The 26,876-nt window shown below is 41.2% G+C and overlaps 2 protein-coding genes across 2 annotated transcripts in view; one reads left to right on the forward strand and one right to left on the reverse strand.

Annotated features, from left to right (window-relative positions):
- The window catches only part of LOC109473423 (protein KIAA0100-like), a 33,254-nt gene extending 9,406 nt beyond the window's left edge, over positions 1 to 23,848 (forward strand). Inside the window, exons 6-47 of the mRNA XM_019773676.1 lie at positions 4,216 to 4,327; positions 4,516 to 4,607; positions 4,855 to 4,924; positions 5,164 to 5,259; positions 5,526 to 5,679; positions 6,052 to 6,259; positions 6,634 to 6,803; positions 7,138 to 7,236; positions 7,474 to 7,545; positions 7,655 to 7,710; positions 8,116 to 8,254; positions 8,738 to 8,834; positions 8,988 to 9,081; positions 9,296 to 9,370; positions 9,618 to 9,695; positions 9,857 to 9,948; positions 10,699 to 10,945; positions 11,191 to 11,246; positions 11,371 to 11,473; positions 11,780 to 11,881; positions 12,220 to 12,423; positions 12,781 to 12,856; positions 13,255 to 13,421; positions 14,647 to 14,943; positions 15,313 to 15,399; positions 15,537 to 15,602; positions 15,943 to 16,040; positions 16,247 to 16,330; positions 16,457 to 16,549; positions 16,892 to 16,947; positions 17,158 to 17,272; positions 17,662 to 17,758; positions 17,977 to 18,064; positions 18,346 to 18,489; positions 18,947 to 18,978; positions 19,736 to 19,819; positions 20,667 to 20,732; positions 20,891 to 20,962; positions 21,234 to 21,374; positions 21,741 to 21,814; positions 22,236 to 22,275; positions 22,614 to 23,848. Of these exons, the coding sequence (XP_019629235.1) occupies positions 4,216 to 4,327; positions 4,516 to 4,607; positions 4,855 to 4,924; positions 5,164 to 5,259; positions 5,526 to 5,679; positions 6,052 to 6,259; positions 6,634 to 6,803; positions 7,138 to 7,236; positions 7,474 to 7,545; positions 7,655 to 7,710; positions 8,116 to 8,254; positions 8,738 to 8,834; positions 8,988 to 9,081; positions 9,296 to 9,370; positions 9,618 to 9,695; positions 9,857 to 9,948; positions 10,699 to 10,945; positions 11,191 to 11,246; positions 11,371 to 11,473; positions 11,780 to 11,881; positions 12,220 to 12,423; positions 12,781 to 12,856; positions 13,255 to 13,421; positions 14,647 to 14,943; positions 15,313 to 15,399; positions 15,537 to 15,602; positions 15,943 to 16,040; positions 16,247 to 16,330; positions 16,457 to 16,549; positions 16,892 to 16,947; positions 17,158 to 17,272; positions 17,662 to 17,758; positions 17,977 to 18,064; positions 18,346 to 18,489; positions 18,947 to 18,978; positions 19,736 to 19,819; positions 20,667 to 20,732; positions 20,891 to 20,962; positions 21,234 to 21,374; positions 21,741 to 21,814; positions 22,236 to 22,275; positions 22,614 to 22,667 (4,447 nt within the window). The 3' untranslated portion in view covers positions 22,668 to 23,848. The remainder of the gene's footprint in view (positions 1 to 4,215; positions 4,328 to 4,515; positions 4,608 to 4,854; positions 4,925 to 5,163; positions 5,260 to 5,525; positions 5,680 to 6,051; positions 6,260 to 6,633; positions 6,804 to 7,137; positions 7,237 to 7,473; positions 7,546 to 7,654; positions 7,711 to 8,115; positions 8,255 to 8,737; positions 8,835 to 8,987; positions 9,082 to 9,295; positions 9,371 to 9,617; positions 9,696 to 9,856; positions 9,949 to 10,698; positions 10,946 to 11,190; positions 11,247 to 11,370; positions 11,474 to 11,779; positions 11,882 to 12,219; positions 12,424 to 12,780; positions 12,857 to 13,254; positions 13,422 to 14,646; positions 14,944 to 15,312; positions 15,400 to 15,536; positions 15,603 to 15,942; positions 16,041 to 16,246; positions 16,331 to 16,456; positions 16,550 to 16,891; positions 16,948 to 17,157; positions 17,273 to 17,661; positions 17,759 to 17,976; positions 18,065 to 18,345; positions 18,490 to 18,946; positions 18,979 to 19,735; positions 19,820 to 20,666; positions 20,733 to 20,890; positions 20,963 to 21,233; positions 21,375 to 21,740; positions 21,815 to 22,235; positions 22,276 to 22,613) is intronic.
- Positions 23,849 to 24,638: 790 nt separating this feature from the next.
- On the reverse strand, positions 24,639 to 26,537 carry LOC109474226 (muscarinic acetylcholine receptor DM1-like). The gene is made up of 2 exons (XM_019774851.1): positions 26,216 to 26,537; positions 24,639 to 25,804 (listed from the first exon to the last, which is right to left on the reverse strand). Exons 1-2 carry the CDS (start codon positions 26,535 to 26,537, stop codon positions 24,639 to 24,641), a joined length of 1,488 nt encoding a protein of 495 aa, XP_019630410.1.
- Between the last annotated feature and the right edge of the window lie 339 nt (positions 26,538 to 26,876).

A 26,876-nucleotide genomic window follows, 5' to 3' on the forward strand; every position in this document is an offset into this window, starting at 1 on the left:
CGAAGGAAGTGTAGGTTACTGGAACAGCATCTCTTCTTCCTATGCCAGAAACATCAATGTTTGAGACAAGCTCGACTCATTGACAGTTAGAAAGTGAAATTGGCACAACGTTGTTCTCTAAATGAAATAATATCCTTGTGTTTTTCAGCGGTGTATCCCTGCAGTTCCAAGTGCCCATGTCCACCCAAGTGTCGGTGACCGATGCCTCGGTGCGAGTCACCATTCCTGACCATCCAGAGTTTGCCTTGGGAATCAACTCTATAGCTGCCTCTGGACAGAAGTCTTCTGATTCAGGTAAGCAAACAAACAATCAAGAAACAGGTAAGAAAACAAGCAAATAGACAGACAGATAGACAAGAATGATCAAATTGATGAATGAAAGATGACTAGAAAGGCCAATATTTGCTTTGGAGCAAATACAGCGATGGGTTCACCACATTTTACGACATGGCAGGGAAAGAATGAGAAACACAAGGGAAAACAATGATTTACATTGATATAACTATAATATGAAGTAAAATACAACTAAAACAACAGTTGGATAGCTATTCCCTACTTTATTGGTTAGGATTTTTAATTGCATAATGCAAACTGTTGATTTTCAAAAAACAAAAAAACGTCCATGCCCCGCATTCCAATGCTGGAGCAGGAAAGCTTGAAATACCTACCAAAACACTTGAATACAGACATACTGTCAGTATGGAAATGCTCTGTGCAGGTGTTAATCAAGTTAAATCCCAACAGCCAATCAGCAAGAAGAATAGAGGAAAGCTGCATGCCTATTGGTTGATGCCCTGCATTCCATTGTGATGACTCATGCCCAAACGTGGTAAACAAGGCACACTAACACAGTAATACATTTGCTATAACACAGCCAAAAAACTCAAATAAAACCATTCTAAAAGCCTGTATCACAATAATTTAAAAAACGCCTAGGGGTATTTGCCCACTGTACCTCCATACCAAATTTCAGGACCTTGGGCCCTAAAATGAAGAAGCTGAATCCATTTAAAAAATGGCAGGAGAAGAAGAAGGAGGAGAAGAAACATCAGAAAAAGCAATATGGGTTCACCACCACTTCGTGGTGTGGTGAACCCATAAATATGATTACATTGTTCCTGTGCCTGTTTCCTCTAAGTCATTATACAATTATGTTTTGAAAACTTGTATTGAGTGACTTTTTTCTGTATTTCTTCAGGTCTTCCAATCATAGGGTCAGAGTTAAGGTATGGACTTTTCTTAAATACATTTGCTTGATTATACGGTATTGTAACTACATGTACTGTATAAATACAGACACAGGTGGATCCAACAGTAGATGATGATATTTTCAGCACCAAGGACAGGACTCAACATGTTAACTGGGGATTTTTATGGCACAAACATCCTTTTAAGTCTAGGCTGTGTTATTTTTCATCAACTATCTTGTAAACATCTTTGTCTGTTACCTGTGTGTAATCTTTAGATAGGTGATGATGGCATATTCAGCACCAAGGACTGGACTCAACTCATTAAACAATTTTTGGGGGGATTTTTTCACTGATACCCATCTTTTGGACATCAAGAATAGTATATCATTAATAGATTGGGTGTAGACATACTACTAAATCATAATGATGACTGATATGTCTTGTTTCTAGTGGAGATATCACAGTAGATAACCTGTGGTGTGCAGTTGGGGACCATGCTGTGTGTAAGGCCAACACTGAGCCTCAGGTCCACATCTGGGGACAGGTACTGGCTGTACAGTCTCTTAAAATCAAGGTAGGGGTCACTCTTTCTGTTGGGCATCTTGATCATCAGTATTGTCAGAAAATACTGTACAAATGCCTCAAACCACAAGGTTTTGCCCCAAAAGATCTTCTCTTATGTGAATTTGTCTTGGTTTTCCTGTGTTTTGTATCTTTTCCCCTGTTTCTTGTGCTATCTGAGCTTGCATTTGGGTCCAGATATCAATGCTGTATACGTGGTTTCATATGCGTACGAATTAGGAAATGCTGCATGATTTCCCGTGTCATACCTTTTCATGTGTTTCTTTCCTTCAATATTCAGCAATGTTCAATGTGTAAATTTTCCAGGGCAAGTCCACCTCACATTTCCAAGAGAAGATAACCCAGCAGCAGCTCACAGTAGAAGGTGGTGCGTACGACCTGCAGCTGGAGTGGTCTGTACCTGCCATGGAGGTTCTCACCTTCTTACTGGAAGCTGTGCATTCCAGGAAAGACCCTGAGGCGACAGTGGAAGCGGTGTCCCCTCCACGGGACAAGCCCACAGACAGGTCCCTGTCATGTAACGTGCAGTTCAGACTGCAGGGACTGAATGCTTTCTTCTGTGGCAGTGTGCCAGGTAAGGTCCATCAGTATTTCTATTTATATTAACTTTACAAATTTCAAATGAGAACCAGCAGGAAATCTGTAATCTCCAAGCAGATGTTTCGTTGGCCACAAAAGACATTATCAAATTGGTCAAGCATTTGGGTGGCAAATGGATACTGTCTGGCTAAGGGAAACTGCCTGGCCAATTTGATACTGTCTTTTGTGGCCACTGAAACATCTGCTTGGAGCTAAGGAAATCAGTAGGTAGCCATCAACAGAAACCTAGTTTCTCTACTAGACCGACTCGAATATGAACAATGTATGGAGAAATGAAAAAGGAAATAGAAGGAAAGCCTCACATCTAAGAACAAAAGACAATTAATAAATCATGATAATGGAAATAAGCATTTGGTGACAATTTGTTCAGCACCAAGGACAGGACTCAACATGTTAAACCCTTTGTGGGATTTTGGTCATACAAACATCCTTTAGATTTTGAAGAAAAAAGTTGTCTATGCCATTTTTTGCTCAATGATCTTGTACACATTTTTGTACATTGCCTGTGTGTAATTTGTCTTTTCTTTCCCTTCAACAGAAGAGTGCCTGTTGTTCCACATAGATGAGGTGGGAGTGGGTCTGTGTGACCCTCAGTATCAGGGGTCCATACAGGGTGTCCGCTTTCTCACGACAGCCATGCTTGGACAGGTAAGGATTTCCAAATGATTTTGACTAATATTGACACTTTTCTCTTTGTTGACTCTTGACTGTATGGCCTTTTTCAGCTGTTATACTTTGAATGACGCATCACATGAATCTTAACCATGAATTATTGTTGTCATTTCTATTGCAGAGTTACAAGTGTGTGCAGGCTAAGGAACTGCCTGAGGGTCTGGTACAGATTGACAACATGTCCTGGGCATACACTCCAGTCTGCAAGGTTGGTCCACATGTACTTTAGTTTAGTTAGTCCTTATAGACATTGTTACTGGTACAGGTTTGACTCTCACTCACTAGCTGGTTTATGTGTATTTAATTACTTGTTTCCAAGAAAATTTCCCTGACATTCATACTTCAAATAGCTGAGAGATGTTTTGGTGTGAGTACATGTATTCACAGTATGTTAGCAGAACTGACCTCTTATTCATTGATATTTGTCCCCACCAGGCCCTATCTGTTGACTGCCCCAGTGGGATCCAGGCAGACTGGACCACCAGGGCTCATATGTCCATCTTCCAACACATTAAAGACATTCTGTCATTCAGGAGCAAACTCAGTGGTGAGATGCATATATGCTGTCTTAGTATTTAGTATTTTGCCAAGCTGGCTTTTGGTACTATGGTAAAATACTTGTGTAGTGTGTAATTTTGCAAAGGCAGTGGTAAAGTCTGAGTGGTGCATGGGTTGGTTGTAGTGGGCAGGCCTATCATGTGGATGCAAGTGGACACTGCAGGCAAGATTTTTAGCACTTGGGTCAATGGAAAAATCCAAGGGACCAGCAAAAAGTGGTCACAATGGACAAGTGAGGGGTGGTTACTATTAGAAGTTTGACTGCATACAATGTGACATTACTGATAATGTAGGACTGTCCTATATGTCTAACATATAACATTGCTGTTTTTGTAGTTCTGTCCTCCAAGAGCAAGGTTAGACCATCAGACGTGCAGTCCACACCCCAGGCTAGCTTCAGTGTCAACATGTCAGTCTTATGTGTGAAGGTTTGCCTACACACATCAACCACAAGCAAGTAAGTGGGCTCTTCTCAGGAAAATCTTAAAAATGGCTGACAAAAGCTAAGACTTTGAGTTATGGACATTGATTTTGTTCTCAAATGTCATATTTTATTAGTTTCTTTACAAGTTGAAGGGGCATCTTGGAGTAAACATGCCTTTTTTCCCTACAGAATCGACATCTCATCTTGTGACGTGAAGGTTTCAGTGCAGGGAAAACTTGTTAAGCTGACTGCACCTCAGCTGACAGTGTCTTTTGACGATCATGACATTTTCAACATTGAGGTACCTACCAATATATTACAAACTTCAGAAGTTATAAGTTCCTTTATAATTAGATGCTGTATCTTCCCAAGAACTGATTACAACAACTTAAGCCTACAAACTGAGGGAATTCAGTGTAATAATTGTAGTAGATATGTAGCAACCTTGACCTTGTTTGACCTTTTCTGACCTTGTTTGACCTATTTTAGGTCATTTCCATACAACATTTCCCGGAACATGAACAGCTGAAGAGAGAGCGGATTGGCTGTGAAACTCTGGTCAACCCCACCAACAGGGCATGGTAAGTTAGAACTAGTTTTCAGCAGTCTTTTCCATCAGTCTTTTCCATCATTTGCATGTCCACTACAAGTGTTCCCTAGCATGTTATTAAACTGTATGTTGCCAGAATGATTCTGTCAAGTTTGACTTCTTTTGTACTTAAACTTACAAAATAAAGCCTGTTGCGCTAGGTGCCAAATCTATTTCAGTTGCAGGGTTAAAAACAGTATGTTCTCTTTACCCTCTTTACCCTCTTTGCCCCCTTATAGGAGTGTGAACATGGACAAAATCCACATATCATTCCCATACAAGTATGACTTTGCTGCTGCTGTAGACAAGGTAGGAACTTTTAATGTTGAAGTATTTATCCTAGAAACTACCGCCAAAGACTAAAAGAATGTGGCGTTTCTTGCACAATAACTATGTTGATTTCAGATTTGTATTTTATGATGTGTTGAGAATTGTTCCTTTGATTTTGTAATGCAAGGTTTCAAATACAGATTAAGAACGATTTTGTTGTAATGCATTATTTTACAATAATGATTCTCTTGGTGAATTAAGTGTATTTTTCCTTCCAGACCATCAGTTGTGTGAAGTGGGTAAAGTTACTCTACAAACAGGGAAAACCCAGAACACCAGACAAACTGTATGCTGACTTCCTGCTCAAAGTACAGGTGAGCCTTTATAGTTTCATCTGCAGCTGGCACCATGTAGAGCATTTTATTCTCACATTATCATGGAAGTTTATCTATGTTTAATGCTTAACTTTATTTCAACACAAGGGTACAAAGCGATCAAATTTTCAGCGACCACTGTCGCCTTCATCCTTAATAAGTGACTGACCCCCAATACACTGGACCAAAGTATTAATGTCATCTCCAGAGGATGATCAGATTAACTAGTAAGATTTATGTCTGAATGATCTTTGTCTGTCCCCCAGCATGCCACAGTAGAGTTACTGGACGACCCGTTTGAAGTGAGACTAGGAGACAACTATGAGCTGATGCGGGATGAGAAACATGAGATGGAGAAGAGACGACAGCTGCTGGAGAACAGGATCTCTGCACTCAGGAAGTCTCATGGGCTCCTGCCAGGTGGGTGGCAAGCATTATGATTGGTCAACATGTTTCTTTTGTAAGCATTCTGATTGGTCAGTCTGTTTCCTTGGAGAGAATGTTGATTGGTCCATTTGTTATCAAAGCAAGCTTTCTAATTCCACCATAAAGTGTAATTTGGCAGCCTGTTGTTTTCTAGTAACTCGAGTTGCTGAGGTCTTACTTTAACTTCATCCATATTTTGTTTTTAAGGCTTTAAGGCTTGAGAAGATGTACCTGAAGTGAGGAGAAAAGTGTGACAGGGTATACTTAAGCATAATTGTTAGCTTAAATTGGTTTCATACTGATAGCAGAAGAAAGTATCACTGCAGTATTTTGTAATACCATAAATGATTGCTTTGATCCACTCAGCTAAGAAAGTAGAGGAGATGTACCTGAAGCTGGGTGAGCAGTGTGACCGTATCTACGTGCAGCGCTCACAGAAGCTGTACAGCACGCCCATGAGGACACACCTGCTGCGCTGGGAGATGAAACAGCTGGAGGTGTGCGCGCTGGCCGACCCCTCCATGGACGGGAGGGACAACATCGTGGGGCACATGCAGGACATCGATAAGGACAGGTCAGGGCTGGTTATACCACCAAATCTCTTGAGATGAAAGGAAGTATTAAATTACAACGTAGGACAAAAATGTGTAAAAATAACATCTCTCACATTATATAGGAATATTACAGTTTCAGGGTGGAACAGTAGCAAAGGAAATAAAGTAGTGTGTAAAAGAATATCTCTTAATAGCCTTTAAATATCTCTTAAAAATGATCATCAGTTAACTGCCTAATGATACAACAGTTCTGCCCTACTGACTACAGTAGTTTATTAATCAATGATATCCTCAGTCACTGACTAAAGATATCAAGACTTCTCCCTGGATGACCACAGGATGAATAGCTACTATGTATGCTAATTAACTCAACTTATCTTCCCCTTCCCCCCAGCCCCTACCCAGCAGACCTGGAGTTCAGTACCCTGTGGTGCAGGATGGTGAGGGGTAACGTGCGCCACCTGGAGTTCCAGCTCAGAGACTACACGGTGAAACTACTGGAGACAACAGACCTGCACTGGTGGGGCAGGCTACTGGGGGCAGAGCAGGAGGCAGCAGACACAGGTACGGACTAACGATACACTTCTTAAAGTTCCTTCCTGCACTATTGACAGTTGATAGCATTTCAGAACCATGGACAGTAGCAGGTTTTCTGTCTGAATTGTTACGTATTATCTCCATGCATAAGGACATATTATAGATAAAGTCTTTTAGTTTTACACTCTAGGGTCTAATGTTCTCTCACAGCATTGTGCAGAATTTTCCAGCAACACCATCAAAGACAGTAAAGACACCAACATGTTATTATGTTATTTAAGGCTTATTGTAGCAATGCTAGGTAAAGACTGCTAAAACACATGTTGAAATGAAATATTCAATGACTATGATGACCCTACAGCAAAGAGACCCACAAAAGTGGAGATAGGAGGTCCATTTGGCGATGCGACTGTGGAACGCAGCATGCCAGCACTGAAATTCTACCACGATCTCAGCTGTGGTAAGTACAATACAGCTTCACATATCAGGAAGATAATCAGAAAGATAATGATAGTTGTACATGATAATGATAATGAGGGTAATGATAATGACAATAACAATTGATGTGTCAACCAAAAAAAAAGTTTATGGCATTAATACACAATCATGTACTCTGATGTGATATATTATGTATAGTGAAGAAGTTTCTGTTTTCATGAACAAATCTTCAATATTCACGATTTTTCCTTTTCTTCAGATGCCCAAACATTCCGTTATGCCTGGGGGCCATGCTGGGACCCTGCAATATCACAGGTCAACCTGGCACTGGGTACGTTACAATGTTGATATTGGTAATGGCTACTTGTATTTTGTATAGTATTTATTGGCAATGCTACATTACCACATGTATGTAATGCTACAACATCAATGCCTTCCAGATTACCTGACCAAACCATCCATTGACCCAAGCAAGCCTCTTCCTTGGTGGGATAAGGTGAGGTGTACAACTTGTTGGTAATGTCTATCACAATCACTATATGGAAATCAGCCCAGTAGGAGCTTATAAGATTCTCTGTCACAATAGAAACCAGTCATTAGGCTAGTGTCCTGACCACTGGAAGGGCTGCAAAAAGCGTGATGTTGTCAGGCTAGGGTCCTGACCAGTGGAAGGGCTGCAAATAGTGTGATGTAGTCTGGCTAGTAAAAGGGCTGCTAGTAGCATATGGTGTAGTAACTTAAGGCTAACATTACCTTACAGTTGTAAACTTTACAGTTGTAATATTTGTCCCCCTCTGTAGTCCCGGCTGCTGTACCATGGTAGACTGACCATGTCAGTGGAGAAGTGTGATGTAGCCAGGCTACCATGTATCTTACAGTTGTAATGTTGTCCCCCGTGTAGTCCCGTCTGCTGTACCATGGCAGACTGACCATGTCAGTGGAGAAGATGAGTCTACTGATGCACGCCTCTCTCGACCCCTACAACTCCACCGAGGAGATGGCCTGGGAGTGGAAGGACCTGTACATGGACTGGACAACTGGTTAGCAAATACCTGTCTCTCACAAACACCTGTTTACCCTCACAGAGCAAATTAAAACATATTGATTTTGCTCTATTTCTTCTTCTTCTTCTCCAAACACATACATGTAAGGTCAATGACCTGAGCCAGATGTCTGTCACCATGGTAACTTGGCTATCTCATTTGTAGTCTTGGATTTGATGGGGAAAAATATGAACTACAACATCAATGTGAAAATATTTAGTACATACAGTTTAATGGAGTGAATTATAGAGTGCATTCCCCCTAAATTTTTGAGGAATTGAGAAATATGAAAACATAAAAGATACATTAGATATGGTGCAACAATGGTAACAAACGTCGATGAAGGTTAGACATCCAGGTAATACGATACGCCAAAAAGCAGTTACTCAAGCAACTGGATATGATTTTCAAAATCATATCCAGTTGCTTGAGTAACTGATTTTTAGTGTAATGGTAACAAACATTTATAATTTTATTCAGCCCACTTTCTGTGGAAGGGAGACCTGGATGTGTATGTGAAGACTGCCTCCAAGTATGACGACTGTCACTTTCTCAGCTTCCCCAACCTCAGACTAGGGTGAGTACCCAGAACAAAATATGTTTTTTGTCCTTTTTACAACACAGATTTTGAATAAGATTTTCAGTATGTTCTTGTGTCTGCCCAAGCATATAAAGAAAACTGTCCTGTTCAAGAAAAAGTTGTTCTGTGTTTGTATCCTGTGAAACCCAGGTTTGACATTGAGTGGCTGTGTAACGGAGACCCAAACGACCACCATTCAGTCATGCCCTGTGCACCACATAATGTACCAGAGACATCAAAACAGGTGAGAAACTTCTTGTGCTCAAAACTGATAGCACTAATGAGCATCATAAATACATTTTTTGTAAGGTGCTTGTCCCAAAAGGAAGTGTACAGAAATTTGTTTCTAGCCAAGCATTCAATAGTTATATCACCCAATACTGTAATAGACCTTTTTGGTTTGATTTTGAATTTTTTTAGCGGTTTGCAAAAAATTTCTTTCTGTCTCTCTGTTGCAGGGCCATGACTCCTATGCAGCTTTCCGGTCTCAGAACCTGAAACTGGCCATCACGATCGACATCAAACCTCCACGGGTAGGTTCTCTCATCTTGGTTTTTTAGTATTCAGAGTGTGTCATAATAATGAAATGTATTGTAGTTTTACTGAATTTGTTTATTAATTACCTTTGCAGAGAAGGTTATATTTTGTGTGTGTTTGCTTGTTTGTGTACAACATATGGATCCTTACATTCAATGTTTTGTATGTGGGTAGGTGACAGCAAAGGATATGTTTGATTATGGCCCCCTGGGCCCACTGAACCCATTCCTATGTGTGTTGCAGGTTGTTGATGACCAGAAGAAACAGTCCCCATCTTGTTTACTGTACAGCAGTACTCTGAAATGGCTACAGAATCTATGGGTAGGTTAATTAGTAACAGGCCTTTATCCCTCTTCCTGCTTTTAAGCTTCTCTCTTTGCTGATTATAGCTAAGATCACTCGTATAAAAGTGACTGTTACAGTGATAAAGATGTATCATATCATACCGAATCTTAATGTATTTTCTGTATCTGGATATCTAGGCCATCATCGCTTCTGTATCACGACCAATCAGAAGAGGGCAAGTGTGGAACAACAAGAAGCCCAGGAAAATCCAGCTCGGCAGACATTACAAGTAAGAATCACAAATCTTAGGCCACACCAATTTAATTTGTTAGTTCTCGGATTTTTTCAGAAAAAATATGAAGCGACAGGGCGAAAAAAATAAAAATAAAAACAGGTCTAGGCATCCTATTATAGGCTTAAATGCTACAAAATGAGCCATGAAGTCAACACAAAAGGCTGGGTTAAAATTTAAACATTGAATTTTGAACTTTTAATCAAACCACTGCAATGATAGATGGGAAAACTGTAACAACTAGGAAGAAAAGGACTTTCCTCAACTGTTGGGGGGCAAAACATAAGCATTTTTCAGTTGATTCAGGACCAGAATCAATTTTTTTTTTCTTTGCAAATCAGAAAAAAACGAAGAGGCAAATCCGAGAACCAACAAATTAAATTGGTGTGGCCTTATTAAGTTCTCAAGTATGTCAGCAGAATGCACTGCAACTGTGCAAAACCATTATTTATTTTACAAAGTACTTTCAGCAAAACGTCTCGCTCAAGGTTGTATTTGTTTATTTAAGGAGGACATGCCATCTATAGTTATAAAATGTTGTGGCGGAAAAGATATTGTCTGCAACAGGCAAAATGCAGACCAAACATTGGCCAACGTGGAACAAACATCCAACAAAAACTGTGAAAGAATCCGGCTTTGACGCAGATGCAGTATGTTATGCTGACAAGTCCACAAATTAGAGAACACAGGCAGTGAAATTATAGTACACACCAAATCATTATGTCCTGAAACTCTACCTTACCACAGATCTATCAGCCTGGACTTCAAGTTCCCAGAGCTGACGGTGAACTACTGGGCGTCCTTCGCCCAACAGCGAGGGATCGAGATGTGCTTCGGCGCGGGGTGCATCAACTCTGAGTGGGGCCTGACGCTGGTACCGTACACAGATGGACTGATCCGCCGACCGCGGGCCGACTGGAGCATCACCAAACTGGGCAGCAGCATAGCCGAGTCCCACGTGTATCTGTGTGGAACCCAGGGGCAGGATAGTAAGGTAGGAAACATGTGGTTTGTTAGTTTTCTCCCATACTCTATTTTTACTCTATAAAAAAAAGCAAATTCGTGATTTAAAAATTGCAAGGGAACAAGTAAATGTTCATGATAGAGAAGAAAGAACAAAAGTGCACACTGATGCAAGGTGGGCTACATTTTTTTTTACATTCAACTATACTGACAACATTATAACCAACATGTTTGAAACAGGAAGGTGGGGTAACTTTGCTTGTCTTTTGGTCATAGGAGAGTTTGTCTGTGAGAGAGCCAGTCAAGAAGAGTCACTTCCTCACATTCTCAAGGTGAGTTTTGCTCATCTTTGCTTTGCTTTGTCCCATCTTGATCTTGATCTTCTTGAATAAAGTGTCCAAGCCATTGGGCCCCTCACATGTGCCACAGTTATCTGACATTTCTCCACTCTCCCAGGTTTGCGTACTCCAGACACGATGCTAAGCCTGCATCTCCCGTGACAGAGGAACCTGTCTCTTCACAGGCCGGACCAACCCAGCAGACAGGCACAGAAATCATGGTAAAATCTCACACAGCAATTCCAATTCTGTTTGAGGGTGAAATTCTTAACAACGATGACCTACATGTCGTTGAAAATATATATTTGACAGAATTTGCTGTTCATTTTTAATATTGGAAGTGAATTTGTTTGTCCCACTTCTGTATTTTATATCTTCTTGTTCAAAAATATGCCCTAATGATCGTATTTGTGTGTAGCATGATTATGAGATTTGTACCTTCATTAAATTAAACGAAATTTAACAAGACAGGGGCTTTCAGATACTATATGATACAAGACTTCTTGACTGATACTTGTGTCCTGTAGGAGTTTACTCACAGCCTTGTGTTGGAGTGTCTGAAGGGTACATGGAACACCTCCAACCGGGGGGTTGTCTTTGGGCTCTACGAAGGCTACAGCAAAGCCCAGGTAAGTTGTAGTACCTCAGAGAACATCACAAAAACAGATTGTTGCACACTATCAAGTTTTGCAAACCTAAAAGTAAAGTACAAGTTGCTGAATAGAGATAGATAGCTGGTGTGTTACGCCGAAAGGCAGTTATGCCGGCTATACAGATACAGATACAGATACAGATAGATGTACACACATTTGGCAGTGATTGTTATTGTTTTTGACAAATATTTTTTAAGGATACACAACAAAAAGTAGCTACTCTGGGGAGCTTTCAAGACACACTCTGTCTCTTCATCAACCCAGTAAAGATCTCATCTTGAGGTTTCTTTACTGATCTTTTCAACTCTTTTTAGATCCTGAAGAAGAACCTCTCCACAGAGGCCCTGAAGGGCATCAAGATGGAGTCCGTTACGACGACCAAGGCCCGGAGTGGGTCGTTTAACCAGCCTGGGTCCACACCCAGCCCCCTGACACGGCTACAGAAGGGGCATGGAGCCTCCATGCTGGAGAAACTTCTGTCAGAGACTGACACCAAGTTTATGGCTTTTTCAGAGGAGGTAAAAAAGTGCTTTTTTCTTGTCTGTCTGGTCTTTTTCCAGAACTTGTACTGAATGTGAATTTAGAATGGAATAGCAAAGTTCCTTATTCACAACCACTTGTTTAGCAAGATCTAATGTTTCAATGACCATCTGTCATCTAAATCAGGCTTTTATGACTGTTTTACTGTGCACTGAAGAAGCTAGGATGAAGATGACCAACATCAAAACGCCAGCTCTTGTTAAACAAGTGGTTGTGAATGAAGAAATTGCTATTAACCATTCACCAACCTGATAAAATTATTAATGGGTGAATTTAGAAATGTCTATCTTTGTCTTTTAATGACTTGTGTTGAAATTTCATGTCTTTTGTTACAGAACACCGGGGAGAGAGAGTTGCTTCATGGGATAGCTGCCTGTCAAACCAATGATGTCATCAACAGGAACTGGTGTAGTAAGTAAACAACTTATTTTACCTGCCTTTCTAATTTAAGTTCTATGTCCCATTTTCCTTCCTCCTATTCTAGTTTTGTATGGTATTATAATGGCTTGGAACTTTTTAAATTTTGAAACGGAAAAGAAAGACATAGTATTTTTCAAACTTCTGTCCGTGCCATATACTCTTGCATGGCCATGTTTGGTGCCCCTAAGAGAACATCACATAGTCTTTCCTTAAATCTGGAATGTATTCTCAGCAAACCTTAGTCTTCTTTCTCAGATACATGTAACTTGAGATATATGGGGGATAGATCTACCACACAGCAGCTTCTCTGTGATTTTACAATTAGATGTTTACAGCAGCACATTACAATGTACATGTATGTATCATTTCAACTGCCATTCTCTCTCCAGTTGAGCTGATCAACTGCCAGGTGATGCTGCAGGGATGTGAGACTCCGGGTTGTGTCATCGCCAGCGCAGCCAACGCCCGGATACTGCAGTGTCAGCACCAGTCAGCCTGGAGAGACGGGGCGCTCACCAGTAAAACTACATGGGCAGGGTCACTGGAGGGCATGCAGGTAAAGCTTCATTATAGGTTCACCACACCACAAAGTGGTGGTGAACCCATATTGCTTTTTCTGATGTTTCTTCTCCTCCTTCTCCTCCTTCTTCTTCTTCTTCTTCTCCTGCCATTTTTTAAATGGATTCAGCTTCTTCATTTTAGGGCCTAAGGTCCTGAAATTTGGTATGGAGGTACAGTGGGCAAATACCCCTAGGCGTTTTTTAAATTTTTGTGATACAGGCTTTTAGAATGGTTTTATTTGAGTTTTTTGGCTGTGTTATAGCAAATGTATTACTGTGTTAGTGTGCCGTGTTTACCACGTCTGGGCATGAGTCATCACAATGGAATGCAGGGCATCAACCAATAGGCATGCAGCTTTCCTCTATACTTCTTGCTGATTGGCTGTTGGGATTTAACTTGATTAACACCTGCACAGAGCATTTCCACCTGCACAGAGCATTTCTTGCTGATTGGCTGTTGGGATTTAACTTGATTAATACCTGCACAGAGCATTTCCATACTGACAGTATGTCTTTATTCAAGTGTTTTGGTAGGTATTTCAAGCTTTTCTGCTCCAGCATTGGAATGCGGGGCATGAACGTTTTTTTTTTTGAAAATCAACAGTTTGCATTATGCAATTAAAAATCCTAACCAATAAAGTAGGGAATAGCTATCCAACTGTTGTTTTAGTTGTATGTTACTTCATATTATAGTTATATCAATGTAAATCATTGTTTTCCCTTGTGTTTCTCATTCTTTCCCTGCCATGTCGTAAAATGTGGTGAACCCATCGCTGTATTTGCTCCAAAGCAAATATTGGCCTTTCTAGTAGATATTATTGTTTTGAGATTTTCAAGAATTTGAGTTAAAATTAGAGTGATACAGAGACTGTGTATCATGGTATATTCTGAAATGGGGTTTCTGTGGTTTCCATTAGGTTACCAAACTATTACGCTTTTAACAATTAGTAAATGTTACCAGGACATAGAAAATGAGGTTATTGTTGTGTGCTGAGCATAGTCCACATTCATAGAAGAGATAGGCATCACTGTGGAAAATTATTTGTCTTCCTGTCCAGTATTTTGCCACGGTTGAGCCGAAACATTCCCCCAAGAGTGGGCGTGAGTTCCCGTGGCTAACAGAGAGCGACATCCAGCAACACGAGCGCCGCCCCTCCAACTACTTAACTTGTGCACTAAATGTAGTCCTCATTCATTGAATAACCTTGTTTTTGCATCCAGTATTTTGCCACGGTTGAGCCGAAACATTCCCCTAAGAGCGGGCGTGAGTTCCCGTGGCTGACAGAGAGCGACATCCAGCAGCACGAGCGCCGGCCGTCCAACTCCATCTCGGCCATGCCTGACCTGGTGGGCAGCGGGCAGTCCGTGGGGGGCGTGGTGAGCAGCACGGTCGGGGCGAAGACTGCCGACGACGACCTCCAGCTGCAGAGGATCATTTCCCACTGCAGCTGCCAGTTCTACTACGCCAGCTACGGCCCGCTGGACCTCGACCCATCCACTGTGCCTCCCAAACCTGAGGTCAGATCCTGCATATAAAGTATCTATGGTATAAAATCATCAATTCAGTTCATGAGGTGCCACCACATATTACGTCTCTCCAAGCTTGTATAAAATCTTGGGGAAAAGGTCATACCTCCCTGAGAAATGTATCTAAAGAGATCTTCAATGCAACCCAGTATAAAGCACTCCAGACGTCCATATCTTAAGTGTGCATCTGGGGGTGCTGCACTAGAGATCACTAAAGGCATGCTTTTCCAAAGTGGCACAAATACACAGATAAATGTACATGAAGGATACCTTCTGAAATCTATCACAAGGACCACCACAGTTTACTATGTATTACTCATCAATCTGTGTTTCTTAACTCCTGTGTTTGTCCAGGAGAAGGAGGAGTTATCAGACATGTGGAAGCGAGAACGAGCGGTCGACTCTTTCACAGTCGTCCATTCTGAGCTACAAGTCTGCACCAACTCTGTAAGCTTTCCAATTAACTATTGAGCATCATTTCAGTTCAACCATTTTTCAGGATGATGATAATTTTCCTGCATTAGATATTCTTCCATTTATCAGAAGGATTGTAGTGTTGATATCTCCTTGTTTCCCCTTGACAGGTGCAATATGCCATGATCCTGGATATCTGTCAGAATCTGCTGCTATACGTGGAGCCCAAAAGAAAGGTAAGTCAGGGGCAAACTGAAGCACAGGGTCTTCCTATTATCCTTTTGTTACTGGTGCTTCAAGCATTGTACAGAAGCACCACAATGTCACATGGATGCCTTGTGCTCAGGGGAGTTATGACTGTTAAAGTTCTGGTTTCAAATCCCACACCTGAAGCATGTTGAAGAAACTACCACACTTGAAAAGACTAGGGGTCCTTTCCAGTGGGAGTGTTTCAAGTTACTGTACAAAACTGGTATGTTATACCCCAAGGCTGTTTGCCAGTTATGCAAAACAAAGGATTGTGCACATCAGTGAGTGTATACGTTATGGAAATGTTGTTGTTACTGACACCTGCAGGAGGCCAGTGAGCGTCTGCAGAGGATGCGGTTCCAGCTGCAACTGTCCAGCGTGGAGGACCAGAGAGGACCACTGCTGCAGATGCAGAACAACGTCAGGTGAAGGAAGCCTTCAGCAGTTTTATAATCATTTTATGACAAAATTATACAGTGCTGTTAATGCAGATGCGGAAAAGCTCTGCCTTCTAATCATTTAATCTTTTTTATCAGATTTTGAGACAATGTGTTATAGAAATATAGAAACATAGCCTTTTGAAACCACTTGATGGGTTTGTTGAAACATTTGTTGTTTTTCATACATATAGGTCTCTGTTGTCCAACATGCATCGGTTGGAAAGAGAGCTGTACAACACACACAGGGCACTGGAAGCCAACGTCACAGATAAAAGGTATCATACTCTCACTTTGTGTAGATATGCATGGTAAAACATCTTTTGAAAGTATGAGGAAATGCTCACAGTCTCATGTTTATATGTGAAAATGTTAGCATATCCATTACTTCTTTGTCTTTCCAGTCTGCAAGAACAGAGTCAAGACTTGGCCAAACAGTACAACGGGTGTAAGGAACAGCTGACAGCTACCAGTGAGGAGTTACATGCCATGATCAGGTGATCAGTCTGTTTCTACATGTATAGTAACACAATAAGATGTGTGTGTATCAACTACTATGTACTGTACAGTACACCATCTCTGACAATAAGATTGATGTCCTTTTGGGAAAAAGGCCAACAACCATAAAACCATGTATGTATAATCTATAGCCTCTCTTGATTTCAAGGAGTATCAATTTTGGATTATTGATTCCTTACAATAAGTTTGCATGAGAAGGCATTACCATGTGCACATAGGTCTCATCTTCAGCAGTAGCCCATTCTGCAATTACTTAATGATTTGTTCACTTGCATCTAGATCAGCATTTTTGAATGATGACTAAATGTTTACTTTTCTAGCTGTTTCAAGGAGAGACAACAACTGCAGATCTCTCACAAGAGACATGTCACAAAAGGTTAGTGAACAAATGCATAGAAATCACTGTCATTTAAAAAGTCAGCTTTCTCCATGATTAAAATTTTAAAATGATTTTATATTCAATGGAATAAGATGGAAAGGGATACAGTTCTCAGGACATGACATTAAGCCATGGTTTACTGTTTATTGTGCTTTTTTTGTGAGCTTAACTGGATGGCCATCACTTTCTTTCCTTCTAATTTTCCAGATGACCAGGTGACGCCTGTGCGGAGGATTGAGGTGTGTTTTGTGTCGGCCAAGTGGAGACTAACAGAGGAGGATGGACAGATCGGGGTGGCTGACCTGGCACTCACAGACTTTCTGTAAGTCATGACAGCTGTGAACCGTTGTGTGGACTTCGTAGTTGAATATTATGGAGCACCAGGCTGCACCCAGTTGATACTTTGCTTTGTATATAGTAGTGGCATCGTGTGGTATAATGGTTGGATTAGCTCAGAGCTGAGAGGTCCTGGGTTCGATCCCCTGACATGCCTGATGTTGTGCCCTTGGAAAATTATTTAGGCATGACTTCCCTTGCTGTAGAGTGACACTTATCGGCTTATCGTTGATACAGTGCTCCAACACTAATGAAGACACATGGATCTGGTGTGACAATGTTAATTTTTTTTTATAATATGGTAATTACTTACATGTTTTGTTATTGTATGTGAGATGAATGTTGAAAAAACAATTTCATTTCTCACCTACCCAGGTACACCAAGGTGACTAAGAGTGATGACTCAGGTGAACACCTGCTGGAGCTGGGCTGGGTCACTGTGGCCAACCTGCTGCCAAACGAGGCATACAAGGTACATTTAGTTTTTAAAGAGTTAAAACTTTTGTTCCAACACAAGGTATGTTTATTAATAGGTTGATATGTGTAAGGATGGACTTAAAGGTTGTGTTTGTGTGTGCTTGTGTGGAAGGAAGGGATGGAAATGTCAGTGCAAAGTTTTTTCAAATGTACAGCTTTTTTTACTTTTTTCTTACCTGATTTTCCATGTTTTCTGTCTGTATATTCACCCAGGATGTACTACGGCCACAAGTGTCCAGTCTAGATCGCAAACACACCCACCGGAAAGCTCTGAGGGCCTTCAGCAGAGAGAAAGGAACAGGTACACTGCTGTGCTTTTGTGCTATTACAACTATATGCATCAAAATAAACTATTAGGGCCAGACATGATAAACAATGTTATATACATGTATGACAGGTTGTGGTGCTGTCCTTAGTGCTGAAATACATGCTACTGTAGCCTCAGGCATCAAAATGGAAAGAAATCAATTTAGTACACAAAATTGAGGTGAAGGAAACATATTTGTAGTGCAGGTAGTTTTCAATGTTACCTGCAGCAGTATTTGAAGCCCTGTGTAACACATATGTCTGTCTTCCTCCCAGTTGGAGGGATCTCGGTAAAGGAGCATTTTGAGGTGAACGTGGTTCCAGTGACCATCCAGCTCACCTACCGCTTCTTCCGCACCATGATGAACTTCTTCTTCCCAGGGAGGAATGTGGATGAAGGAGAGGAGACTAGCTCACAAGGTGGGGTTTCTAGCCCGTCATCAAAATGTACTGCACGTGCACGAAACCCAGGTTCCTAACAGTTTCTGTTGGATGTTTGGTCAACATTGCATCAGAATTTTGCCCATTGCAGACAATAATATCTTTTCCGACACAGCATGGAAAAAACTACAGACTTGATGTTATCCTTAGATATGCAAATAGGACTTAAACAGGACATTCTGCTGAAGTACTATGCACAATACATTACAGATTATGTATAGGTGCATTATGCTCTACTGACATGCTGAACTTTCTCACATTCCTACCAATATTGTGCTGTCCTTGGTACTGAAATTCAGACTTTTAAAGACTCATGGCTAATTTCTGTAAAACTGCTTCATTAAATCTCATCTCTACATGATTTTATCAACTTTTATCTTCCCAATCCTGCCAGCCAATATGTTTGTTTACATCTATGTCGTATCCCTTTCCACAGCTGGAGAGTTTGAAGCAGAACCACAGGCAACGGTAAGCGAATTATTTTATCTATGCACTCCTGTAGATGCTTTCTTTTAACAGAATGTGATTTACTGTTTGTTTTCCTGCCCACAAAACAAAACAAAACTTGACAATGCTCAATTTTAAGATTGTGATTTTTAAGCACATCTTGAATGTATATTGAGCTGGTTATTAGCTATGATTATGCTGCATGTGAGTTATTGAATCAATGACACAATGATTTCGTACATAGCCATGGTATCTTTACATCCATGTTCTTTTTCAGGACTCCAGTAAGACTTTATCAATAGCATGTTTGTTGCTCCAATACAAGACCTTAAGTTGCATGTCAGTTGTGACTTCTTTTGAATATCTCTGGTCTCTATATCATACTCAGTATCTGGCCTGTATATCTTTGAAAGCTCTCTCTATTTGCAAACTATCTACAGTTGATCAAGCATGCATGTGTTACATTGGTTCTGTACATTTCTGAGTGCTTATATACTATGCAATTTTGAATACATTGCATGAATGCTCTACCTATACCAATCATGTAAATCTTATATACTTTTTCTTGTAGTATTTCTCCTGTATTTTCTATAGGCCTTTTTTCTGTAGCTGATGACTATCTTGAATATCTGATACACTTTTTCTTTGTAAGCCTCCTCTTTTATTGTCTATAGGACATGTTTTCTGTATTCGTTATCCAATGCAGGATTTCAGTACATGAATTTGAGTGTACAAGAGGCACTTGTAGTGTTTCTCTGCTGCCTTTTCCCTCCTGTAGACTGTAGGTGTACATGTCCGCTCTGGGTCTATAGATGAACAGCAGCCGGTGGGAGTGAGGGACTCCGGCCAGCCGTCAGCCAGGGTACTGACCACTGCATGGTCTCATTGTGTGGTCCTGTCCTCATGCACAGCTTCTGTCCTGTCCCTGTCATGCTCACATCCATGCTGTTCATGTGTTTGTTTAGGGCTTGTCTGTTGTTTTGGATGTTGTTAGCTGAACAAACTAGTTTGTAGAGCAAACGCTACTGTTTATTTGCAGGTTGTTATCTATTTGCAGGTTGTTCCAGTTGAATTGGTTTTTGTATTGCATGTAGTGTTGGGCTCAAGCTTAGGGAAGTGGATGAATTTTATGCTTACTAAGAGTTGGAATGTATCAAGCAGCTTGTGTGCATCTGCATGTGCCTGTTGCCATTGCATGTGTACAATCTCATTGTTCAGTGTTGTCTTCATGTTCCCATAGGCTCTTAATGAGTACTTGTTTTCTCACATTTTCCTTGTTCACCAAGTTGACTGTTCCAGTTTTGTCTGTCTTTTATCATTGTATGTACAGTACTATAGTAGTGATTTAATCTGCTTGAAAGCTCATGTAAAACTATAATTAGTATGATTAGAGTTAACATCATATCCAACATGAAACTGAATTTTGACTCCATCAGGGGTGACAGACTACTGTACAGTACTTCAAACGTGTCCAATTACAGACATGTGACAATGATAGTCCACAGTGTTGCCTGAAAGTTTGCACTGCCCCATGGTTTTCTGTCCAATATGTGTGTTTAGTGAAAACAATATTCTATTTTCCTATGTAGCAGCATGTGTTTGTACAAGTTTGCATTTGGACTCACGTGGACTGTGCATAGACAGTGTTAATGAGTGTACTAGTTGTTACATATCTAGGTAAAGATTGATTTTGTTTTTCCATTCTACAGCCTCAGAAGAAGTCTCTGCTGAGGAAAGCCTCCATCGGAAGCCGGGATGACATTGAGAAAATGAAGGTTGGATAGCATTTACTTTATACAAATAAGTTAACATGCATGCAAGTGTTACAATCCTTACGTTATCATAGCAAACTCTCTTGATTTTACTGTAAGTGAAAAGAGACAATATAGAATTGTAGAATCTGTTACACTTCATTTCTATGTTTTGTTGACAGGAAAGAGCAGCAAGGAACAACACGTTTCTGTACATCAAGATCCCACAGGTCCCCCTGTGTGTCAGCTACAAGGTAATATTGTCTTCATAATGACTTCAGTGAGGTTATGCTTTTCTGATATTGCTTGCTTTGTGCGTAAAGGGTTGCAGTCCTTTGGATGGGACATTAAGCTGTGGTTCATTGTGCTTGTCAAAAAGAGCTAGGAGAATTTCCCTTGTACAATGAACATGTAAATACTGTACATAGTCTCCACCTTTACTGTCATGACCAGTGGAAGAGTAGCTCTTCAGTGAGCTAAAACTGGTTCAAGATTCAGTACTCTTTTTTTTTTTTGGTTCTTTAGGGCCAGAAAGACAAGAACATAGAGGATGTGCACAACTTCACCCTGCTGGTGCCGATGTTAGAGTACCACAACCTCACCCTCACCTGGCTCGACTTCCTCATGATCCTGAAGAAGGAGTACAAGAATGCTCTTCTGTCACAGGTGAGTTAAGTAGCCCTGTGTAGGCCCCGCGGCGGTGGGGAAGAGTTTTTAACGTGGAAAGCAACCTTCTCTCGGCGGCTATGTAGGATGGCCGGCTATATTAAAATAATGTGTTAAAGACTCTTCCCCACCGCCGCGGGGCCTGCACAGGAGGCTATGACTTAAGCCCCTTTCACATGGTGCCAACCATGTTACACATAGCTGACACGTGTGTAACACACCCAACCATGGCCTCCCAACCTTCTCCAGTTCATGGTTGGGAGTTGGTTCTAGGATCTATAATTAATTGGGAGTTGGTCTTCATGGTTGTCTACTAGTCTTCATGATTCTGTGTGACAACTAATATTATAAGGTCTTCTCTTACAGGCTATCAAGGAGAAATTCAGGTTGAAGGCTTCCATTGGTCGAGATGACAGCTCTGAGCCAGACAGCCTGGCAAAGTAAGGCTTTCATTTCTTCTCATTCTTTTTTTTTTAATTTTCAATGTACTCTCCTTACCATTTGAGTTTGATACAAGATGTATGCTTTTTCTACTGCATCTATATTAGATAGTCAGAGAACTTGTTTACCTAACTTGTGCAGTCCTTTACCCCTTCATACATGTACATATCACAGTGTCAAAAAAGTTCAACGTCCTCATGTAGGTTAGCGTCCAGATGTACGGCAAATTGAACACCTGTCCCTCATGTTGATTCAACAACTTCTGCTTGTTTAATAAACAATCTTTCACGCCCTGGGTTCCAGGAAACTTTGGAGTATGTTTACCTACATGTGAGAGGGACGCCAGGCCATAATTAAAGCTTTCATAACTCAGGAAACGTGCTGTAAAGTTTGACAACTTTCCTCTCTGTCCATTTTTAGGGAAGAGGAGGACAAAGCCAGGCTCTTACTTGGAGCAAAGGTCAGTTGTCTTAATTTTATTTGCACAGTGATGTGTATTAAAAGCAGAGCCATATTATTAATGGAGAGCCACAGTTTATCTTTACATTAGAAACATACATGTAGCTTCAATTTATGTGTTGCTGTTGTTACAAAAATTTCAATGTTCATGATCTGATCCTAAAGTGGATAATGTATCAGATCTAATTTTATAGTAATCTGTCAGTGTTTGACCCACTAGCATATTCTGCATCTTACTACTGTTTGTAGAATGATTATTATATCATTGTAATATAATAAGTAATGTATGAAAAATTTGTATGTTCTAAAACAACAAATTATTGTTTTGTCTCTTGACAGCTTGGTGGTGAAAAGGTGTCGAGCAAAAAATCTCTCTTTGGCAAGAAGAGTTGATGAGCTAAAAAAATTCAAGAATGCCATGTGGTAACTAATGTAAATAAGTCTATTGTGAAGCTATACATGTATGTCATATCAAAATATTCAATTGATGAGTGAGTCACTTGGTAAATGAGTGAATGAGTGAGTGAGTGAGTGAGTATTGGATGAATAGACAGACAGATGGATAGATGGATGAAATAAGTTGAGAGGGTTTGCATATTCTATTCATATATAGATGGCCACTCTTAATTTAAAGGAGGAAATGATTTTAATTACTGACAGTTATATGTTGTGTATGACTGTACATGTATATGCTGAATGTAACAACTATGAATTTTAATTGTGTTTTACCTTAGAAATTTAAAGTGGGAGCAAATTAGAGGCATTCATCTCTAAGTGTAAAAGAGCCCAACACACTTATTGAAAAGAGAATGGGTAATATGGCATACTTGGCTGAAAAAGCAAGCAGAGACACAGCCGCATTGAGCTATCAAAAAAGCACAAGTAATCACTCTAGGTCTCAAGCACTGTGCTTTAAAACTGGCCTGCTTTATGGCTCTATAACAGCTTGTATTTCATCTAGTGCCTGCAACCTACCCCCCCCCCCCTGCTCGAAGATTACACATTATACCCTGCTCGAAGATTACACATTATACTTATATTAAAGCCCAGGCCAACACTTTGATATTTCCTCTTAAGTACATCCTGTTTAAGCTGTGAATAGACTTCCTTGTGCCAAATTTGTTCTGCCATGTGTGTGACATATGGTGGTTATAAAAATTATATCTTTATTGCTTACGGCCATAAATAACATAGGCATTTATTTCCTTGTTCTATGAATATCATAGATGTGGGTGTAAAATGGGCCCCTTGAAAATCTGCTTGTTCAAAGGGGAATACCCAGTGGTCTGATCATGATGATTTAATAAATAGAACATTAAACAATAAAACAATCATAAAACAAGTGACGTTTTTATTGCTTTTTGTGGTGGCTAAAAGACACCCATGTGGGGATAAATGCAGGTAGGTAAAGATGTATCATACAGGTTATCAAAGTAGAAGATGTGGTAATATTTTACATAATTTTAGGAACTTTTTCATGTTGTGGTAGATAATGACCAATTTCCAAGTACAAATGCCATAACAATATACACTATACATGTACAAAATACGATGATGGTCATATATGAAGTAAAAAATGTTATTGTACACAAGACAGATGTCAACAATAGTTCGCATGGTTACGAAACTATACAGTTGTAGGACGTCTGCTTTCATATGAACAATATTTTCGTCCTTTTGGTATTCGTGACTTGACATGTTTACATTTACTAGATTTTATATAACATTGACGTGTAAGATATGTAAGAAAACACACGCACGAGGTATGCCACGTGAGTGGCTCGGAAGTGAACCCTCGACTTGGTTGTGGTTTGGTGCCAGAGACCGGGCAGGCACAAGTGTTTATGTACAATACGTGACATTTCTGCCGGGGCAATCAAATATGTGCTGAACCTGACATAACGTGATTTATAATGCCACCAGTAACAATCTGGTAAAGTCTGTCACAGATAAAAGTCAGAAAGTATTTGTGGATCCATTTTAAGTTTGTGACATACGCACTTGCAGGTGTACTTGATAGTCCCGATATTCTGTCTTTGATACGCCAAAAAAAAGGTTACTCAAGCAACAGGACATGATTTTGGAAACGGTCAGACCTTTAAGTTAGCATTCACTACCTTTCGTCAGTGACACTGGAGAGCTCTATATGATAGCTTCATATGAACTGGCATATGAAGAAATCCATGTTATATGTCTGCTTATGTTCATGAAGGTTAGACACCCAGGTGATAAAATACCAAAGTAACAGTTACTCAAGCAACTGGACACATTTTGAAAACGGCCAGACGTTTCAGGTAGCATCCGCTACCTTTCGTCAGTGACAGAAATGGATCTGTAGTCAACGTTCAGGTATTTTTCCAAATACTATGTAAACCTGTTCATGTCTCTAAACTGTACATTGTTTTGAGATGGCCTGTACACTGCCAGGGAAACGTCGCGTCTCTTTTTACAGAACAGTTCCCAGAGAGCTCGCCTGTAGTCATAGTTTCCGAAAGCGTAAAGCAACGGATTCAAGGTAGAGTTCAGATACGACAGCGCTTTTGTAACTTTGTAGACTTCCTGCAATCCAACCAGTGTGTTTAATGGCAATATTAATAATACAATGCTGTAAGGGATCCAACAAATAATGAAGGCAGCGATTCTTTCGACCAGAAGGCGGGTGGCCCGCCTGTGCCGCGCCATGAGAGCCTCGTACCTGCGCTGGTTGCGAATGTTTGAAAGCACGCGCTCGTGGGCGTAGAGCTTCGGCCGGTCTACGACTACCTCTGGCCGCGAAAGCGCGTCGGACTCCGAGTCCCCGTCGTGGTAACGCACGATGAAGTTTGCGTGGTAACCGGCACGTCTCTTCTTGTAGCTCGGCTGTTCCGAAGTCATCTTCACCTCAGGCTTCGAGACGTGGCACGTTGTTTCGCCGTCAGTGATGGTGAAAATAGCCGATTCTCGTCTAGGAGGACGTTTTGCCCACGGCCAGGGTTCTGTGCCTGTGGTCGGGGCAGCAGGGCTGGTCGCGGCTCTCGGCCGTGTAACAGGTGAGCTTCGCGACATCGTTGTCGTCGTTGTTGACCTCCTCGCGTACATGCCCACCGCGGCCGGGCCCGACATGATTCGGTACCTGCCCTGGAGCTCGTCGGACGTCTTCGCCTTCTTGTCAAGTCTGGTTCCGCCACCGACTCCCAGGTTGGTGGCGTCGCTGGGAGAGCGCGCGTTCTCAGCCGTGCTCTTGGTGAGCTTAAGTATGATGATCAAGATTCGCACGTACAGTACCACAATAATAGTCGACGGCAAGAAGTGGAAGAGAGTGGAATACAGCGAAAGAACCGGCAGGTCGCCGACAACTTCTCCTGTATCGTAGATAGAGTTTGGCACGCCCACTGGTATACTCCAAGCTACGGTAGGAATAACCCAGGCAACCACCAAGATCGCCACTTTACGTTTCTTGCTCTTCTTGCTGCTGTTGTGTTGGAGCGGCGACGCGAAAGCGTGGAAACGATCCACGGAGATCACGACTAGGTTAGACATGGACACTCCGCCTAGGAGGGAAGGAGACAATAGATATCCATGAGTCTTTTTTTACGCTCGTGATTTCATGGGATAAGTTCAGGTGATGTACAAAAACTAGGCCATAGACATTTATTATCACATAACTCTGTAGACTCAGGTGGACCTGTACTACTGACCAACAGTTTAACACACCAGCTTGTGTCATTAGTGACCAGGTCTACAAACACACCCCTGACCACTGTTTGGTAGTCCCTTAGATTATTTCCCGATTGACCCATATTAAGTCTATGGTGTCTACCTGTCGACTGTGTCCTTAACCTTCTATTTCCAATAGTCCCAAAGACACCCCTATCCCATTCACTCAAGTATCGTTTGTTTACAAGATTAGTTTCTTCAGGTACTTAGTTTTCTCTCATAAAAAAGTAAAAGCTTTCATTTACCAGTTAGAAAGTCCAGAGCCTTCCAGCTCTTGCAGTCGGCCGGGTCCGTGCATATCAGGTAGTACATATAACACGATAGGATTCCCAGGGCGCCCACGGATAAGTCTGCCAGAGCCAGGCTAAAGATGTACAGGTAGTGGTACGCCTCTCTCAGCCGCTTGTCCTTCACGATGACCACGATGACGGCAACGTTGGTCAGAACGGTGGTGATGGCCAGTAGGGAGAACACGGCTGCGATTGCCACACCCCCAGGGTCGCAGTCTATACGGGACGTCTCGCTGTTGGGGCAGGTGAAACTGTCCACACTTTCATTCACCACCATGCCGGTTTTCTGAGTGCTTGTATCCAAGAAGGTAGTCATGCTTCCTTCACTTGGCAGTCCCAGTGGTTGTAACGCGTTCATTTCATCTTTGAAGTAAAAGATTACAGTTGTTGACTGTGTCCAAAGTACGGTGTCTGCTAGGTCCAGTGTATACAAGGCTGTGGGTTGCTGATAACGCGGTCTTGACCCGTAAATGTACGATATAAAACCCGTCAGAGAGAACTGTACCAGCTGCCGTTCGGGTGGTTTCTAAGAGAAATAAATCGCGACCTTCTTCCTCGTGTAGTCCAGCCGTCGAGTCACGGATCTAAAAACAGATGACAGCTCTCTGTCGTAGGT

Source organism: Branchiostoma belcheri, unplaced genomic scaffold (assembly GCF_001625305.1).
Source record: "Branchiostoma belcheri isolate BF01 breed outbred unplaced genomic scaffold, Haploidv18h27 scaffold1, whole genome shotgun sequence".
In the NCBI taxonomy this organism is placed as follows: domain Eukaryota; kingdom Metazoa; phylum Chordata; class Leptocardii; order Amphioxiformes; family Branchiostomatidae; genus Branchiostoma; species Branchiostoma belcheri.